This window comes from Pholcus phalangioides, unplaced genomic scaffold, assembly GCF_987345545.1.
Source record: "Pholcus phalangioides strain wild (caught in Gottingen) unplaced genomic scaffold, Ppha-v1.0 ptg000015l_1, whole genome shotgun sequence".
Taxonomy (NCBI): domain Eukaryota; kingdom Metazoa; phylum Arthropoda; class Arachnida; order Araneae; family Pholcidae; genus Pholcus; species Pholcus phalangioides.
Window position 1 is genome coordinate 5,467,220 of NW_028301608.1, and position 19,152 is coordinate 5,486,371.

Genomic DNA, 19,152 nt, shown 5'->3' on the forward strand with positions numbered 1-19,152 from the left:
TTTGGTCCCTGGTGGCAAAGTATCTAGTTGCGCCCTAGACCAAACTACAACACCTAACGCCCGAATGGCATGGTGGTAAGATTCTCGTCTACCACAGTGAAGGTTGCCGTCAGGTCCCATGTTCGATCCGGGGGGGGGGGAGTATTAGGCTGGGTTCTTTATAGTGGGGCCCCCGGTCAGACTGTTCACGGGCCCATCTACTATGAATTTGTAGTGTGAAAACAAAAAGTGATAAGAATCATCTCTAGTATTTGGGCTGGAGGCTTGTCAGCATTCCTGTCGTGAGGGCCATGCGTAGTTGCATAGGGGCTTCCACGATAAGATCTGGCACAATGTGTATTATGACAATAAATGTGTTTTCTTAGAGGTGGTGCCTGAGCCCCCTTTCATTTTGCCCCGGAGCTATCATGTTTTGGAGACGGTAATAGGGACATTTTTTTGGATAAATATTCAAATATTTGTTCGAGTTCCGTAGTTATCATCAAGGGTTCCGTGAGAAACTTTATGTTGGATACCCCCTGCTGTAGTATGGCTTATGTAAATTTCGGAAGCCAATAAATGACGTCAGAAATGGTGGCGTTATCTCTAACTATCAGTTAGAGCTATACAATATAATAAGACATCGCACGTTTACGATAAGTGTTTGCACTTTGCTGTAATAAATGGTTCTAGGGTAACGGGAAAATAACAAAAGAAGAGGAGAGGAGATTGATGCGCCCTTGGGTAATAGATCCTCAAATCACAGTTGGTCAAACCCCAACCTGTAAGATTGGCATCTATCTATCCCATATAGATGTTCCTCCTCTTTTATTACGTCCATATATTGTGTTTGCTCAGTGGCATGAGTCATTAAGTTGACAACAAGGGGCCACGGGATGGATTCTAGTTGGGGGAGGTCGAATCCCGTTAACCACAATTTTCGCTGTGACTTTTGTTATTATGTGGAGGCAGTCCTGTGGGTGACGGAGCAATTTTCCGATCATTGACTATCCTTTTTTTTTCCTGGTAGTGCGGGATCGGTTTTTAAACGAACCACGTAATAGGAGATTGTGGATAATACGGCCAAAATAAAATATAAAAAAAGAGTAGAAAAGGCATGTAGAGAGAGAGAAGGGGTGCTCTCTCTCTCTCTCTCTCTCTTCAAGAGAGAAATGGCGCAATGAAACACACGTGTGCTCAGCATTATCTTTCTTGGTGGTCTCTGGTACTGGATTCTCCGAATTTCTTGGGTGGAGGCTCTTAACGAGAACAATATCGACGTCCATTTCCGTGACAACTTAAAATCGTATTTCATGCCGTAAGGTACGAGGCCACCCGTTCAAGGATAAATGTACAGCAGAACCTAGATTATCCGGACTGATGGTGAGGAAGGTGATCGCTAGAGCCCGGATTATATGCAACTGCATATGCATTTGCATATTTTGGCCTTTTTTAGCATTAATGCATATAAATGCATAAAATCAAAGAATTTTCAGGATAAGTGTATATTTTTGACGGTTTATTTAAGCTGCCTCAATTTGTTTTTTAATTTTTCAAATAAATATTGTTCACAATATTTTCATAACATCGTTTTTCCCGCAGGTGAAATTTAGTGAATTAATACATATTTATAAAGTATTTTACGAATATTAACCGTTTTATTGTATTTCTAGAGATATGTCAAAGTGTTACTTTTTTTTTTAGAAATGTTGTCGAAATTCTTTTGTTACTGGTATTTTCGTTATTGAGCAACTTGCATTTTTAAGTGCATATTTTTGCATTTTTAAGTGAATATTTTTGCATTTTTAAGTGCATATTTTTGCATTTTTAAGTGAATATTTTTGCATTTTTAAGTGAATATTTTTGCATTTTTAAGTGCATATTTTTGCATTTTTTAAGTGAATATTTTAGCATTTTTAAGTGCATATTTTTAGAGCATATTTTGCCACATTTTGGTGCATATAATCCGGGCTCTAGACGAATAACCGAAGCACACGGTTAAACCACCGGGTGCGAGAAAAATAATTTAAAATAGCAATATTGCGAAAAAAATGTATATACATATTTTTTGTTTGAAATGACTATGAGTGATATATTCATATTATCTGTGAAGAAATCTGATTAAAAAAAATTACTCTTAATTTACACAGTTACGTAGTCACACTACTGATATACCAGGTTTTCACTGATGGGAGAAATACAGTGGAACCTCGATTATCTGAGCTAATGATGGAGAGGGTGATCAGGGATAAACCGAAAAACACGATTATCCTTTTCCTGTCAGCCATTATGCACAGTTCTATAAGATATGCAATGAGAATGACACAAATACGGAATAGCACTGGTCCAGCCGATGAGTCATGGCGTCACGTGACCGAATCTTAAGTTACACGATCCTTGTGCTTTGTCTTTCAGTTGTAAAAAAAAAGCTATACATTTCGACTTTACGTAACCAACACTAACAAAAAAATGAAGGAAAAACAGCAATATATACGATAGCGAAGAGAGCCAAACAAGAAATCAAAATAGCACTGCTAATCCTCGTCCCGGTCGATCCGCATTCGGATAATCGAGGCTCTACCGTATATGCGCAATGTAAGTTTTTAATTTCTGGAGTGTTATAAGTACAGTAGAACCTGATTATAACGGACAGTTAAAAAAATTTCAATACAGTGAAACCTCGATGTAACGATATTCTACGTACTAAGAAAACCATCGTTGTAAAAGGATTATCGTTATATCTAAAGGCAAAATTATCATCACGTGCTATTAAACTTATGCTGCTTTTGGCATCTTTTCTGAATCGACACTGTTAGTACCACCAAAAAAATGAGCTTGAGTATTTATTCGTCGCAAAGAAATCTAATTCATTAGTTAATAAACAAAATCCAGTTAGATATATTGCCCTTGTAAAGAGGTTTCATGCAGCACACTTTTGTATATCTCGATAAACGATATGAAAAAACATAATAAGAACAAACCGAAAACTTCAACACATTCGGTCATTAGGTGGTACCAAATATCAATATTATTAGACGTCCTCCAAAAGAACTAAAATATGTGGGACCAGTTTAAAAAGACAATGAAGTATATTTTTCGAGCACAATATAAAAAAAATATCGTTGTAGCGATTTCAAAATCTCCTCAAGAACTATCGTTATAGAGGGGTTTTATCGTTGTATCGGGAGGAGTTGACATTACAGTGGTCCGGGGGGAAAAATTGCTATTAAAAGAAAAAGTAACAGCAGAATTTTTCGAAATCTTTTATTACAGGTGATGAATATAGTAAGAAGGACTTCGCAGATGAGTCGTACAAATCTGCTGATAGTCAGGGATTCTCGAGCTATGGGTCACGACCAAAACGTGATTTGCTTGGGTCGCATTTATAACAATCCTGTTATAAATGCACTCATTACGTCACTAGTTTCACTAATTGGGAAAAACGAAGTCTCCATGGATCGCAAAGCTGGTCTTGTTGCTGATTTTGGATTGCGGCTGAAAAAAGGTTAAGAACCCCTGAGTTAAAGGGTGAATTCGGAACCCCCTCTAGTCCAGCGCCGGGGACAACAGGCCACCTTCAGCTTAGTTGCGGCCCTGTGACAGGGCCTTCCACTCACAAAAAAAAGTCAACCCGGCCTCGGGCTTCTAAAGGTTGAGAGCCACTGGTCTAGAATTATTAGTCAAATATATAAGGGTTAAGCCGGAATTACACTATAAAAGTTTGATAAAGGTTCTTTTATAAAACTTGAAAAATGCCGCTAATAAGCGCATTGGTTACATTGGGTCGAATGTAAGTGATACGATTATTGGTTGTTTTTCCTAAGTTTTATAAAAGGATTTTTATCGAACTTTTATAGTGTAATCCCAGCCTTAGTCAAATATACAACCTTATAGTTGCATAAAGCCTTGTATAAATTAAAGAGAAGAAGAAGGCAAAATCCTCATTTAAAAAAGTGCGGGATTACACTATAAAAGTTTGATAATATATCTTTTACAAAACTTGGAAAAAACAACGAATGAGCCTATTGGTTACACTCGCTCGAATGTAACCGATGCGCTTATTGGTTGCATTTTCCAGTTTTGTAGAAGATCTTTTATCAAACTTTTATAGTGTAATCCTAGCGTAAGATATACTGCTTAATTATTTCTTGAGAAACAACGAATTTTATTCGGGGTATAAAAACAAGGCCAGTGCCGTTTTCTTCAACAGATTGGCATTGAGTCAAGATGTGAATTCTTCAGAGAAAATCGTTCAATGATTCTGAAATTATTTCTTTCCCTCCCCAATTATTGTATCTGACTTTGGAAATTAGTCCTAAAAATATTTCTTTTCGAAATTATATCTGAAATTCGTTGGAGATCCTGCAATTCTAAAATCATTCCTGCGATCGAGGAGGCAATTCGCAGTAATTTCGTTGTTATTTATACCTTTAGAATATGAAATTAGGATTCCTCAAAAGTGTTTGGATCCCGAGCCCTCCTAATTCGTTAACACAGAGCTCTTAATGTATCAAAATCACATTACAATTATAAATACCGCAGTACAGCTGTCAATGACCAGCTGTATCAGAACGTAGAGCTGTAAGAACTTCAACGGATCTTAATTTAATTCCCCTTCCAATGTAGTCATTTTTTTTTTTCAAACAGGTTGGCGAGCCAGGGTAAAAAGCCGCGAGGGAAGCATTTGACCCGCAGGCCATGCGTTGAAGACACCCACGACTTGTGATTCGCGGCACATTTTTAGATCACTTAAGTAAACATAGTTTCTCAAATAACTTGAATCACTCGCAGTCGATTTCTAGGATCGATTCAGTGACCCACAGCATATTCACAGATCACTTGAGTGACCCGCAGCACAGTTCCAACACCCTTAAGTGACCCGCAGCACAGTTCCAACACCCTTAAGTGACCCGCAGCACAGTTCCAACACCCTTAAGTGACCCGCAGCACAGTTCCAACACCCTTAAGTGACCCGCAGCACAGTTCCAACACCCTTAAGTGACCCGCAGCACAGTTCCAACACCCTTAAGTGACCCGCAGCACAGTTCCAACACCCTTAAGTGACCCGCGGCACATTTCCAGGTCACCTAAAACACACGCGGCATATTTCCAGGTGACTTAGGAGGGCCGCGGTCCCTTTCTCAGATCGTCTAAGTAACATGCGGCGCAGTTCCAGATCAATTAATTGAGTGGCCCGCGCTCCCCAAAAGGTTCTGCACACCTTGTTATAGACCGTTAAGGGAAAAGAAAATTGCATATGTATATTTTTATGCTTGAATAAATAAATTATAAATAACAAATCACACAGAGAACTATTTTTTGAACGAATTTATTTTAAAAACTAGATCTCATTACACATAATTTTTTCTTTTCGTTCTTTGAATGGTTTTTTTTCCTTCATAATATATTTATATAGAAAAAAAAAAAAGAAATTTACAACAGAACAACGAAATAATGAAATATGCAAAATATACACAATTTTTTTTTTTTTTTGATAGAAAAAAAACATTAAGGACACTTGTGTTTTTTTTTTCTTCTCGTTTTTTGAGTTTTTCAAATTTACATCATATTCAAATAAATATCACTCTCTTCATCCGTTTTTTTCTTCTTTTAATGTAACATGATGTGCGCAAATTTGTAAAATTCACACTTCAATAAATGAAAAATATAATCACGAAACACACAATATCATTATAACGTACATAAATTAAAGAGTTATAATTATTGGATCTGACATAAAAATAATGAGAAAAAAATGCTAAATAATTAATTGAATGATGACTAACTGCTGTAATGAATATAAAAATGGGCCCCAACATGGAGAAAGGCTGACAGGGGTCTTTTCCTGGGGGGGGGGGATGAATCATATTTTTCGCACTATGAATCCACTAGAAAAGAGCCCACGAATTTCTTGGAATGGAGGCCCTACTATATTATGTGGGGCCGTGAATGAACTGTGATAACTAGTGCTGGGATTTTTATGACCTAAAAACCGACAGAAAAAAACCTGCATAAAAAAATGCATTTATGCCCTAAGAAAACCATTTAGTAAAAAAAATCTATAAATACGGTATGCCTTTATAAATAGGCTGACCATATTTCCTCGAGGAAATTACGGGAAATCGCCAATCATTGCAAAATAATACCAAAGGCACACAAATAAAATTCCCTGTTTTTGCCAACGTCGCCGAAAAATCACCAATTATTGACAAAAACGATGCCAAAGGTAAGTGCAATTTCGCTGACATGGTCCAAAAAATTACCAATATGGGAAATGAAGCTTGGGAGGGAGGGGGGGGGGAACAAAATGTCTCTCCATTGTTCTGTTGAAATATGCAAAATAATGCTCAAAAATATGCCTTAAATTCCAAAAATTATGAAAAATGGCCCAAAATTACTGAAAATCATGAAAAAGTGCTCTGTCGTGTAAAAATAGCGAAGTATTCAGTCATAGAAATCCGAGCCCTAGTGATAACATTATGCAACAACACATATGTAGTCCAGCTAACTGTGTATAATGGTGTTTATATTCAGAACATTATTATTATTGCTGTATTATACTGACGGCTAACATGTATAAGTATTTTATTATTTACACGATACACATCTCTTTTGTGAGCAAAAAAATGTCGGGTATTTTAACATCATATTGAATAATGGATAACGTCATCATTTGCATAAAAAAGGCACTTGCGAGTCAATCGATAACAGTTAACAAGTGTAAACAAGAAATTCACAACCATCGTTGGGTTAAAATAACATTGTACAAAGATGCGGAAAAAACTCAATTACGTGGTCGAACATTTATATTTCAATTTATTTTCAACATTATCAAATTCAAAAATTTACGCTTCATAAAAATAATTATCGGTGTGTATAAAAATTCGCGATATTTAATCAATTATTACTAAAATTCGTACAAGGCCATCTTAACAGCATCCTAATGGGAATAATGGTGTATCTAATCAAAACATTATCGCTGTATTACAGCGGTTCTCAACCCTATTTTTGGCTCGCTCGCGGAGCCCTTTCTGGTGTATAATTTCTATGGTGGAGCCCGTAACCCTATTTTTTTTTCTATTTATTCATCAAAGTTACTGATTTATTTTTATTATATAAAAATAGTTATAATTATTTCTTTTCAAATTCATTTTTTCCCCCCTCGAGCGGCCGCGGAGCCCCGGTTGAGAACCACGGCACTATTGCATTGACTATTTATGTGAATAAGTATTTCAATTCACTGACTGTCTAAATCCTTTTGTAAAATGCTATTTTTTTTAAAGTAGGATTTTTTCCCCGATTTTCAACGATTGCAAAGTAAAGGGGGACAGGAAAATGTCTTCCACTATGGCCCTGTCATTGCTAAAACAAAAAATTTTCAAGAAGGCGAGAGGGTCAAGAAAAATTTCAGAAAAAAATACCAGACTATTAGAATCTGGTTATTCTCTGCAACAGCTCGATCGCATATAAAGCTGCGTCTTAACAGGTGGACCAACAGGCCTAGGCCAAACGAAATTTTTGAATATTTCAATTAATACGTATTTATGAGATATATTTTCAATGATTATATAAATTGGGCTCTCTCTCTTATGCAACCCCACAAAAAATTCTAGAGTCCCCGGATCATCCTAACTTGTTAAGACGGCCCTGCATATATGGTACATAAAAATCAGGGTTATGTAAGGCACAAGGTGAAATAATGCTAATAACAGATAATACAATTATTAATACTATTATAATGCAGTAAAAACACTGTAATATAGAAAAAAGATTTTGAAGAAAAAAAATATTTCTGGAAAATAAAACAAACTTTACCAAACAAAGTTCGACTAGACGGTTAAAAACGAACTCGTGCATATGTACATAACAGTATAAGGAAATTTCTCGTCTTTGATATTTTATGTACAAGTACACGGCGTCCCATTAAATTATCAAATAATTTGAAAATTCATAAAAGTTGAAAGAATTGCTATATTTGAATGCAGTTTGCTAGAAAGAGTTATTCTCACGAAGATAATCTTTTTTTTTCGGTTCGGGAAAAGGGAAAAAAATTATTTCAAATTTTTGTCGATGCAGGGCACTGCACGAAAGCAAATCACTGGAAATATGCAAAAGGGAGTCATAAAATGCACGGTGTAGAGCATTATTTCTGAGTTTATCTATTACCACAGCCGCCCTTGATAGACGCGGGGTCCGGTGCGAAAATGATTTCGGGGCTCCATATAGCCTTGATTTCATGTATTTGATGGGGGGGGGGCATAAATAACGAATAAATCTCAGAATTGATGAAATATCAGAATTAATGAGCAAAACACCTCCGAAAATTCCAGAATGAAATCATTCGAAGCTCAAGAACCTTATTTTCTCCAAAAAAAAAGGATTTTTGATACACGTGTATATTGTTTCACTTCCACTACTGTGAGTGCGGGGGCATCCCCAAACCACGAGGCCCGGTATGACCCCACCTGTTACCATACATCCTCAAAGGCGGTTCTGTTGTTACTGGTGCATGAGGTTTTCATTGTGATGAAAGCATTATCAGTAAAGTTTTTTTACCTTAGCCATGAACGACAGGCTGAAGCTTTACAAACGTTTCGGATACAGAAGATTGAGGAAAGGCTCAGGTCCAACCGAACTTTGCGTGCAGTGCCCTCCATCGACATAAATTTGAACTAATTTTTTTTCCTCCACCAGAAAAAAATCCCCTTTCATGAGGATAATTTTTTCGCGACCCACATTTAAATATTATACCAGTTCCTTCAATTTTTATGATATTTACGAACTCCACGAACTTATCGGACACCCTGTACAGTGGAGAGAAAGAAGAAAAATAAAAATTATAATCTTTGGTATGAAAATAAGCGCTCATGATGCCACTGCATTGTTGTTGTTTTTTTTTTGGTTATCATAACCACGCCGTTTCAGAAATGCAGCAACATGGAAGCACGATCTGACTTGGAAACGCATTCGAATAATAATAATGTAACTTAATTAAAGGTAAAATTTTATGCACAAGCACACAATACGAAAAAAAAAAAATTACATTGGCTCGTAGCGTAAGAGAAAAAACAAAAAAAGCTTTGAAAACGTGGTTTTGAACCACAATTTTTTGACATAAAAATACTTTGACGGCTTCTAAAAAATATTTGGATTTTTTTTTTTTGGTCTTTTTTTTTTCTTGTTCTCAAAAAATCATTAGAAAAAGATGCAACAACCGCAATAGTCGGGGGGAAGTAAACAAAACAGTAACATCACAGTAATCCTTGTAATAAGGCGGTCATTTCGTTGTCCACAAGGAAAAAACAAAACGTGTCCATCGACGTGACGGCACAGAGATGACCAGATTATTATTATCATTTTTTAATTAAGGCTCTTCCTTTTCTTTTTTTTTTTTAGTCTTCGTCTTTCTTTTCTGGCTTGACGTCCACCATGGCATGTAGTTCTTCGGGCGTGTAGCCCAACAGACTCTGCAGGTCGCACACGAATCGATAGACGTAGCGTTTGCCCGCGGTCTTGTGGATAATGTTCTTATCGTAATAGTACCTAAGTCCCCGGCTTAGTTTCTCGTAGTTCATTTTTGGCTTGTTCTTGCGGATGCCCCACCTACGGGCCACTTCGTCCGGGTCTGTCAGCTTGAATTCCCAGCCGTCTCCGGTCCAGCTGATGAAACCCTGACAGGACTTGTCCGTTAGAAGCTCCAGGAGGAATTGCCACAGCTGTATTGGTCCGCTACCTGCAATAATATATGCGAAGTGAAATTAATTAATCGTCGAGAGGAAATTATGAAAGGCTCAGCGTTTTAAATTTCAGTTGTTGGTTGCACACAAGCGTGGATCCAGTGGGGAGGGGAGCCGATTGTCCCTCCGAAGAGCCGAATAACACAGGGAAAAATTTGTCCCATAAAATACGGGATGATCCGATGCACCGAAACCAATAACCAGAGTATGCCCCGAGGGGTGGGACGCTATGACTTTAAGCACCTACACAATAAGTCGCTCCTCCGACACATCGCCTTGGATCTGCCTGCTTCCGCTTCATTCACAGCTGAAGATGTCTGCCCTCACTCTATTCGGAGCTGAGAATATTTGTCTTGTCTTCATTCGCAGCTGAAGACCTCTGCCTCGGCTCACTCGTAGCCGAAGATGTCTGCCGTATCTCCATTCGCAGCTGAAAACATCTGCCTCGGTTCGTTAGCAGTCGAAGATGTCTAGCTCCATTCGCAGCTAAAGATATGTGCCTTGGCTTCATTCGCAGCTGAAGATATGTGCCTCGGCTTCATTCGCAGCTGAAGATATGTGCTTCAGCTCATTCGTAGCTGAAGATATGTGCGTCGCGTCGGCTTCATTCGCAGCTGAAGGTGTCTGCTTACACTTCATTCGAAGCAGAAGATATCTACCTCTGCTTCATTCACAGCTAAAGATATCTACCTCTGCTTCATTCACAGCTAAAGATATCTACCTCGACTCATTGGCAGCTTAAGATATCTGCCTTCACTCCATTCAAATCTAAATGCCTGCCTCCACTTAGGCATGGATGCAGAGAAGGGAGACGGGAACGACTGCCCCTCCCAAATAGCCGAATAAAACGGGAAAATTTGTCTGTCCCATAAAATACAGGACAAAAGTAACTCACACAATTCGCCTCTCCCGTTGCATTGTCCTGGATCCGTGCCTGGATAGACGAAGATATTAAAAGAAAGAGCACACGCGCACAAAAAATGATCAAAGCTTACCGGAATATCCCGCCAAGACAGCGGCTTGTAATACTGGCTTGTTATCCATGCCTTGCATCGACGATGGGCTGTGCATGGACGCATTCATGTGACTCTGAATGGGATGATTGATGGGTAAGTGATTTTCTCGGGGAGGTAGACTTCCATAACCCGGGTTCGTGTGGCCAGTCATGTCTGTCGACGTCCAATAGCCATTGGCCTGCATGGACGTCGGCACCGTTTGGTAAGGCGAATCGTAAGGGTGGGAACTATAGGCGTCTGTATAACCCAGCTCGTGAGGTGTGTACCTTCCTAAAATGAGAAGAAAAAAGATCAATGTACATGTAACTGTATAATACATGTATTTCTGGTCACCTTCTAAATTAAGAATACCACATATATGATTCCTATTCTTATGTAAAAGGGTTGAGACCTCCTCAAGCTTATATTCTGATGGCACGATACAAATACAAAATCTGAAGCCACAACAGGCGAATCGCCCAAAAAAAGAAGTGGCTGAATGGACGCAACATATCCATCAGAAGCTTCACGTGTTGGAATTCGTATCTAGCATCGAACAGAGCTGCAGACAGGGACGGCGGAAGCTAAAAAGAACAACATGGGGGCAGAAATCTAAGAAAGGGCATGAAACGTGGAAAATGAGAAAAAAAAAAGATGATGAAATTCAAAAAATGGGGCCAAAAATTCAGGAAAAGTAGAGGGCAGAAATTTAGGACCGGAGTATGGCAGAAATCAAATCAAGGGAAGGTCAGAGAAGGATGGAAATTGAGGAAAAGGCAGAGAAGGATGTAAATTAAGAGAAAGGCAGAGAAGGGCAGAAATCGAGGAAAGGACGGAGAAGGGAAGAAATTTAGGAAAGGACAGAGAAGGTCAGATATTTGTGAAGAAGCAGAAGACATATATTAAGGCCAGAGAACAGAAATTTACGAATAAGCAGAAATATTTAAGAAAAACAGGAATATTTGAGAAAGGCCCAAGAACGACAGAAATTTACGAAAAGGCAGAAATTTATGAAAGGCCAGAGAAAGACAAGGATTTAAAAAAGCTGAAAACTTAGGGAAGGCCAGAGAGGGGGGGGGTGCAGAAATTTAGGAAAGACCATAGAAGTGCAAAATTCAAAAAAAAAAAAAAAAATCGAAACCAGAGAATGACTTTGAACATATTATCACGTTTTTGTTGGCTTAATTGAAGAAAATTGACGGGCACATTAAAAATCCCTGACAGATACCACGAGCCCATCCCGGCTCCCATCCCCTTTTTAAAAAAGGAAATTAGTGCAAAGAGGGAATTTGTGTCCCTAGCTGCAGAAAGGTCTCGGAGTTGATAACCTAACATATTAACATATGTGTTAACATATGTTAACATATGTGTGTGTGTGTGGGTGGGGGGGGGGGGGGTTGAGGTCCAAATGTCAATCTTGCTACAACTGATTAGCTCGCTTGTGGCGCTTGAAGCCCGGAGCCACGGTTGTCCCAGTACGCCCTGGCTTAGGGTACGTTCCACTGAAACTTGAAATCATGTCCACGGCCCCCTGAACTAAATTTCCCCCACCAACTTTTTCACAACAAAACGATGGCAATTACGAGTATGTATGTGCATTAACACAGAGCCGTCTTAAGGTTATCCCGGAAAAGGGATTTTCTGAAGCCCTTGCCCGGCTCGAAGTGCCTACCTACGAGTTAACATGGTTATATATATATATTCTTGAAAATTTTAACCATATCTCTCTCTCGTGAGTCTCCCCTGCACTGGAGGCGTTAAGACGGCACTGCATTACACTGATCGTAGTATGCCTTTGACGTGTACTTACCTCTGTAATTCCTACTGTTGAGGTATGAGGTGGGCTGATATTTGGTCTCCGGCGTTATGACTATTCCAGGCGGCGGTGAGTAGAATTCTGGACTGCCTTCCATGTAGGAAGGGTTATTGGTGATCTGTTCCAGGCTGTACGTGTCCTGGCTCGTGTCCTCTATCTGAGTCGTAACACCCAGCTCATCGTGGCTCATTTCGTTCAGGGTGTGCATCGACTCGGTTATGTGACTGTAACCTCCTAATACAAAAATACACAAAAATAATTTAATATTTTTTTCAAGGCATTTTACAACATGATAAAATACAGTACACAAAAAAATACAGCTTCACTTTAATAACAATAAAATGTTCACACATTACAAAACCTTTTGTGCAAAACCATTCAAGGACGCAAACTGAACAATTAATCATTTTGACCATTCGCCTATATGAGGTCATTCAAGTATTACGTCAGCATCGAGGGGGGGAGGGGGTTTCGAATTTGCTGACTTTTGATGACAATGGGGGAGGAAAGTTTGAAGGTTGCTTATGTCATCAACCACCCCCTTTTGAAGATATGAAATATTCTAAGCTTCTAACGAAATTTTGCTGACTGGGGGAGGGGGTGATCAGTGTTTGCTGACTTTTGCTGACAAGGGGGGGGAAGGGGGTCAAAAATGACTGAAAATCTGCTTACGTAATACTTGAATGGCCCCTATCGGATGACCAAATCAGGGCACTCGTGCTGTAGGCGAGTATATCGCATATAATACTCAACCCGCCCCGCGAGCAAAAGTGGCTCTCGTAGTCATCAGATGTAGCCCGCAAACTTAAAACCTAATTTTGTAAAAATGAACTAAGCGACACATTTCCAGACCACTTAAGTGACCTATGGCACAGTTACGAAGCACTTAAGTGACCTATGGCACAGTTACGAAGCACTTAAGTGACTTGTGGCATATATAAAGATCACAGCGGTACAACTCCGGACCACTCAAGTGGCCCGGCACATTTATAGATCACTTAAGTTGGCATAATCACAGGTAACTTAAGTTGCCCATGGCATATTCCCAGATCACTTAAATGGCTCACGACCCGTTTACAGATCACTCAAGTGATCCATGTCATACTTTCAGATCATCGTGGACAGTTTTAAAGTATTTAAGCGACCCGCGGCACATTTACAGATTACTTAAGTGAACCGTGGAGCAGTTCCACATCACTTAAGTGGCCCGAAACAAATATGCAGATCACTCAAGTGGCCTGCGGCACGGTTCAAAAGTACTTAAGTGACCCGCAGCATACTTAAAGATCATTTACGTAACCTGTGGCGCTGTTATAGGTCACTTAATTAAGTGGCCCGTGACACGTTTTCAAATCGATGGAGGGGCCAGCACTTCCCCTAAAGGTTGAGGTTGAACACCCTTGATATAACGCATCGCATCGCTACACAATGTACCTGTTGTATTAGCATGCACTGAGCTAGTCGTGCTTGTTGCTCGCCTCCCTCACAATATCCTAGAGATTCTCTCATCGCATAGGTTACTAGTATGTTATTATATTTGCTGGCGGTGGAGAAAGAGAGTAAAATAATAACAATATTTAAAAAAAAATGATGACGATGACTGGACGAAATCCTTTTGTTGTCGAGTCTCTCCTGCTGTCAGGATTAGTGAATTGAAAACATAATAGAGACAGCGCTGGATATATTCTCTTTTTCCCATCCATTTCTCTCTCCACGAAGCTGTCACAACCAATCAAGAATGACATATTTGATGACTCAGTCCTCTCTTATTCGACGTTTTATCATTTACATATAATAGAGAAAAAAACCCAAAGCCAAAAAGAGTACTGAATGGTCCAATGGAAGCGGTTGTGGCAGAGTTAGCACTGACTGTCCTTATGGGGAATGAAGCTGGAAAAAAAAAAAGTTTTTCAGATCGAAATGAAAAAAAAAAGGTCCCCATTCGTTAACGTACCCGTTTAAAAAAAAACAACAGAAATCGTGTGGCGGCGGCTGCACGATTCTAGTATTCATCCAGTGAATGAATAAATAAATGAATAAGTACACTATAATCGAACTGAAGGGGGCAAAAGAGAAATAATACTAAATTTCTTTTCTGTTTTTCTAAGGAGTTCGAATAGAACGGACACGAGGCTGACCTACCTCACTGGATTTTAGACAACCTTTATGCCACTTCATTGATTTGAAAACGTGTCATGGGCCACTTAACTAAGTCATCTGGAACAGCACAGCAGGTTATTTAAGTGATCTGGAACTGTGCCGCGGGCTGAAAGAATATTTTACCAGTGCGAAATATCTTTTCGTCGAACCTTTGGCGTATAGACTAAAATCTGAAAATGCCGTAGATTTTCACCAACTCTCTCAATCTATTGGTACATCTCAAATGTTATTCTATGCAAATAAACCCTTTTCTGTCAATTATATCCCTTCTTCATCCCGGATTCAGCTTCACTATTAGAGCAATGCCCCGGACGGTCGCACGGCCTAGAGCTGCCTTTGGTCTGCATCCCCGGAGAGCTTCTCTCTCTCTCTTTCAATTCACATTTTGGCATCCCTAACTTATTTCGTTCAGTAAGCTATACATTCCCACATCCCCTCGAACAGTCCCTCTATCATGGAATTCATTTTTAAGCTCTCACACAGAGGTGCGTGTGCACCTTTTTAGGGAACGGAGGTTGAGAACACCCTTCCAGGAGGGTGGGGGGTATACTGGAAGTAGATGTAATTATTTAATCTTTTTCATAAGTAGCGAGCACCGTCCACTACATCATGAGAGGAGCATTCACATGACCATTCAAACTATGCGCAAATTCAAATCAGCATGATGCTAATCCTTGAATGCAACTTGAACGAAGATTTCATTGAGGTATCGAGCCGGTTTCCGTACAAAATCACAGACAACTATCGAGAGCTCTTGGTTGCAAAGGGGTGATTGAGGCTGGATAAGAGGGGGTTGAATCTAAAGTAATTTGTAAATATTGCAAAATGCCCATGAGCAGCCAGCTCAAAGAAGAAAAAAATACGCAATATGATACCTGGATGAACTTTCACAGGCTACTGTGATGACAATATCTTTCTGAAACTGATCACACAAAAGGGTATGTGATCAATTAAGTTCCAGAATGAAATAGGCAAGCCATCCGATATAGTACGATGTACACTTACTTGATTGTTGCGTTACCACGAAGCTTTATTTACACTATTACAAAGGTAAAGTTCATTTGCATTGTGTGTGGAAGAAAAAAAAAAAGCCACGCGGGTATTTTTCCTCCTGGATGCAATCATGGTACTTCAATGGAAATTTGGAAAGAGGGAAAAAAGGCCACTGACCGCAGTGTCCTGCCTTTTTTTTTTTTTAAATAAGTAAATTCGTAGAATAGCAAAAACGCAGAAAAAACCTATTGAAAGAGAAAGGAATTATGTTTGCTCAGCTGCCAGCGATGACGTAAAAATCTCCTCATCAGCTCTAATAAAGCAATATTCATGTGTGTGTGTGTGTGTCTAAGGTGTTTTTATTTTCCACTGTCACATGGCAAGAATCGATTTTTCGCGAGATCCAGCTGCGACAATAAATATTGCAAACGAGGATACTGGTCGAATTACAGTAATTCCCGTTAGCCCCAGCTTACATCTTCCCTTCGAAGTGTTGAAGAAGCTACTAACTTCGAATGATCGTTTTATAAATACCTAATGATACTCTCTTTCATAATGAAAACGATGGGTACGAATCACGTGCGTAAATTCTCTCCTAACATCGGAACATAAGCTTCTCCGCAAGCTCAGTTGCTTTACGTTGAAACACCCTTTTCAATCACGGCTGAGTAATTCGTACGTTCTCCTATCGTCGTCTCATGGATACGCACATGTGGTTATTCTTTTTAAAAGTATATCACGTGAAATATTATAATGCCATCCGGCAGCGGAGCTTCCCTTAGACTGTGATGTTTGGTGGCCCCCATAGTGATTTTTTTTTGTGTGTTAAAAAAAGACAAAAATCATCCTGAGCTCCCGGGGTGGACTTCTGTCAGCCGCAACCTTGGAGTAGCCAAGCCAACAGGAGTAACCGTAAAAAGCCAGAAGTGTCATAAAGAACTTTTGAAGAGTTCAGTATCAAATGATACTGAGAACATCCAGGAACTGTCTTCAATTACTATGGGCCCGCCCTTCTCAAACTTTTGTCACCCGTGACTCCCTTGTTTAGAAGTCAATATTCATCCGACATTCAGAAGAGTCTAACAAGAACCCTTCAAAACATCGAACAGGCCCACATTAATTTCGACAACTTACCACGACGCCCCGACAAAGGTTGGCGACACCTTGGGGAGGGGAGACACAACGCACACTTTGAGAATTACTGGCCTACGTGATAGAAGGACCTAAGCATGCTGAGCAACTTTTAGAAAAATATATTCTGGACGTCACGTGTGTGTATTGTGTATCTACCAATAGGAATTGGTAGTTGTGTATGAATGTGTGTGTTTACCGCTCGGTATACCTATATCCTTTGAGAATTGGAAGTTAAACAGTAAGTACGACTATCATAGAAGGTTCGCTGGTGAAAATGGAGTCACTAGAGTAGACCACACATGGAGGGGGAGGGGTTATTTGAGTTTAATCCACGGGTTCAAACCCCACCGTCACCACAGTGGTGATGGGCTGAAGTTAGTTTTCTACGATTCCTAACTTCGCAAATGCGAGCCGATCTTCCCGTTAAAAAGTCTCGCCACAGAGAGCAACAGGCCTACAATGGTACAATTATTCAATCATTACACTTCACTCATAGTTAAAGAAATCTACAGCAGATGGCAGCACTACACATAACAAGCATAAGTTCACAACATGTACACGCACATTCTAACATGTACCAATTCGTTAGAAGTTCCGCAGTGGAATATGAACGAGGTGCATGTGTGGTTTAGTAATAGTAGTGAATCCATGATGAAGAAATAATTAGTGCAGTTACTGCACGCCTGGCTGGGATCATCTTTAAATAACCCACCACATGCAAAGTGTACACCATTCCATTATCTTTTGCCTTGTCAGAAACTTTTCAGGGATAAATCGAAGGATTTTCACATTATCCTCATCCATACAGCCATGATATATGTTATGAACCATACAGCTGAGTTGCCGAACTCCCTCTTCTCAAATCGTTTTGATGTAGACAGACTGTGTACGCACATGCGTATTCGAACACGGTTGTCGATTCCAACTCGTAGTACAATATTCGTCACCCAGTACTTAACTGTTGCGATGGACCAATAATAAAAAAATTCAGAGAAGAATCAAAAACCTATCTCTGTATAAACACTTGGAACCACTGCATGACGAGGGGTAGGTACGAAACAAAGCGTTGACTGTCAAACCATAACAAATACGTACAATATGTTAGCTTCTGGCAATGGATAACGGGAATGTAGACGAGCTTATAACTTTATTATGGGGAAGAGCTAAACCCATTAATATACAAAAAAAAGAGAAAGAAAAGCTGATGTCAGGCAGGGGTAGAGGTTTGAACAAGTTGTAAAATTTTTTTTACTATCTATTCCGAGTGGTATTTGTCTGTGTGTGTACATTATGGGGATAAATGTTCCCAGTGTGTAGTACCGAAGACGAGGTCAGCTCAGCCGCCAGACCTCCTCCACCCATCACACAAAGTAGAATGATAACTTTTCTTTTACACTAAAACGAGGTGTGTGTATGTAGGCTGTGCTTACTCAGCTGAGAGAGAGAGAAATGGGACCGAGTACATATTTATCAACTGAATTTGAGGAAATACAATTCACACAGAATAATCAACCTCAGGATCCATACGGAGTCGGGGAAAAAAGTCATTTCTCTCAACTCGGTCATAATTGCTTGTGAAATAAAAAAGAAAAATCGCAGGTGCGGACACTTGACATTTTTTTGTTTGAATAGTTGCGGCGAATACGGGTTTTCTGCGTGCAATTGTTATTGAGTTTGGTCTGGTTTATGTTGTCGCTCGTTGGAGAAAAACAGCTGATATACGTAATTGAGCAGAGAATAGACCCTTTTTTTTGTAGTGTCTTTGTCAATTTCGAGGGAATTCCATTCACAACACTGTCTTTCCCTGACGGAGGTTATGCTGTACCAGAGGCCAGCTCTTCTCAACCGGGGTTCTCCATGATATCTCGCTATGGACTCTTTTTTCAACCAATGTTGTCCGTAAAAAAATCAAAGGACTTTTCCTGATGAAAACTCAAAAATTTCCCGGACCGATTATTATGCATGATTCAAAAATCTTGACCTTTTCAAATGTTTTTCAAGTTTCAGTTTTCCTCTTCACGGGATTTTCCCGACTTTTGCCAAATATTTTACATTATCCCCGATCTCCCGGATCACTGGGAACCCCGCATCTCCCTGTAGGATCAGTTATTTCTGGTCCGAAATTTTCTCCTATGGTTTTTACTCCCCTCTATAAAACAATCACCTATTTTTCCCTGGCTTTCGAGGTCGCTGAAAACCGTACAATATTAAGATGTCTCTGGTGTGTAGGCTATGAGATAAAAAGTACTGCACGAGGACTAGTAAGACCGAGACCCATAATTTATTGCCGATTCCGAACACACGGCAGCCTTTTTTATACTCACTGAGAGATTTGCAC

General features: G+C 39.5%; 1 protein-coding gene across 5 annotated transcripts in view; it reads right to left on the reverse strand.

The window, feature by feature from the left end:
- Positions 1-9,162: 9,162 nt before the first annotated feature.
- The window catches only part of LOC149075318 (protein C-ets-1-like), a 189,401-nt gene continuing 179,411 nt past the window's right edge, over positions 9,163-19,152 (reverse strand). For 3 of the 5 annotated variants that reach the window (XM_089242672.1, XM_089242673.1, XM_089242676.1), the window contains 3 exons: positions 12,522-12,761; positions 10,712-11,002; positions 9,238-9,712 (listed from right to left, as the gene is read on the reverse strand). In XM_089242672.1, coding sequence (XP_089098798.1) covers positions 9,372-9,712; positions 10,712-11,002; positions 12,522-12,761 — 872 coding nt within the window. In that variant the 3' untranslated portion in view covers positions 9,238-9,371. Of the gene's footprint in view, positions 9,713-10,711; positions 11,003-12,521; positions 12,762-19,152 lie in introns of all 5 variants that reach the window. The other 2 variants (XM_089242675.1, XM_089242674.1) reach the window with 1 other exon arrangement.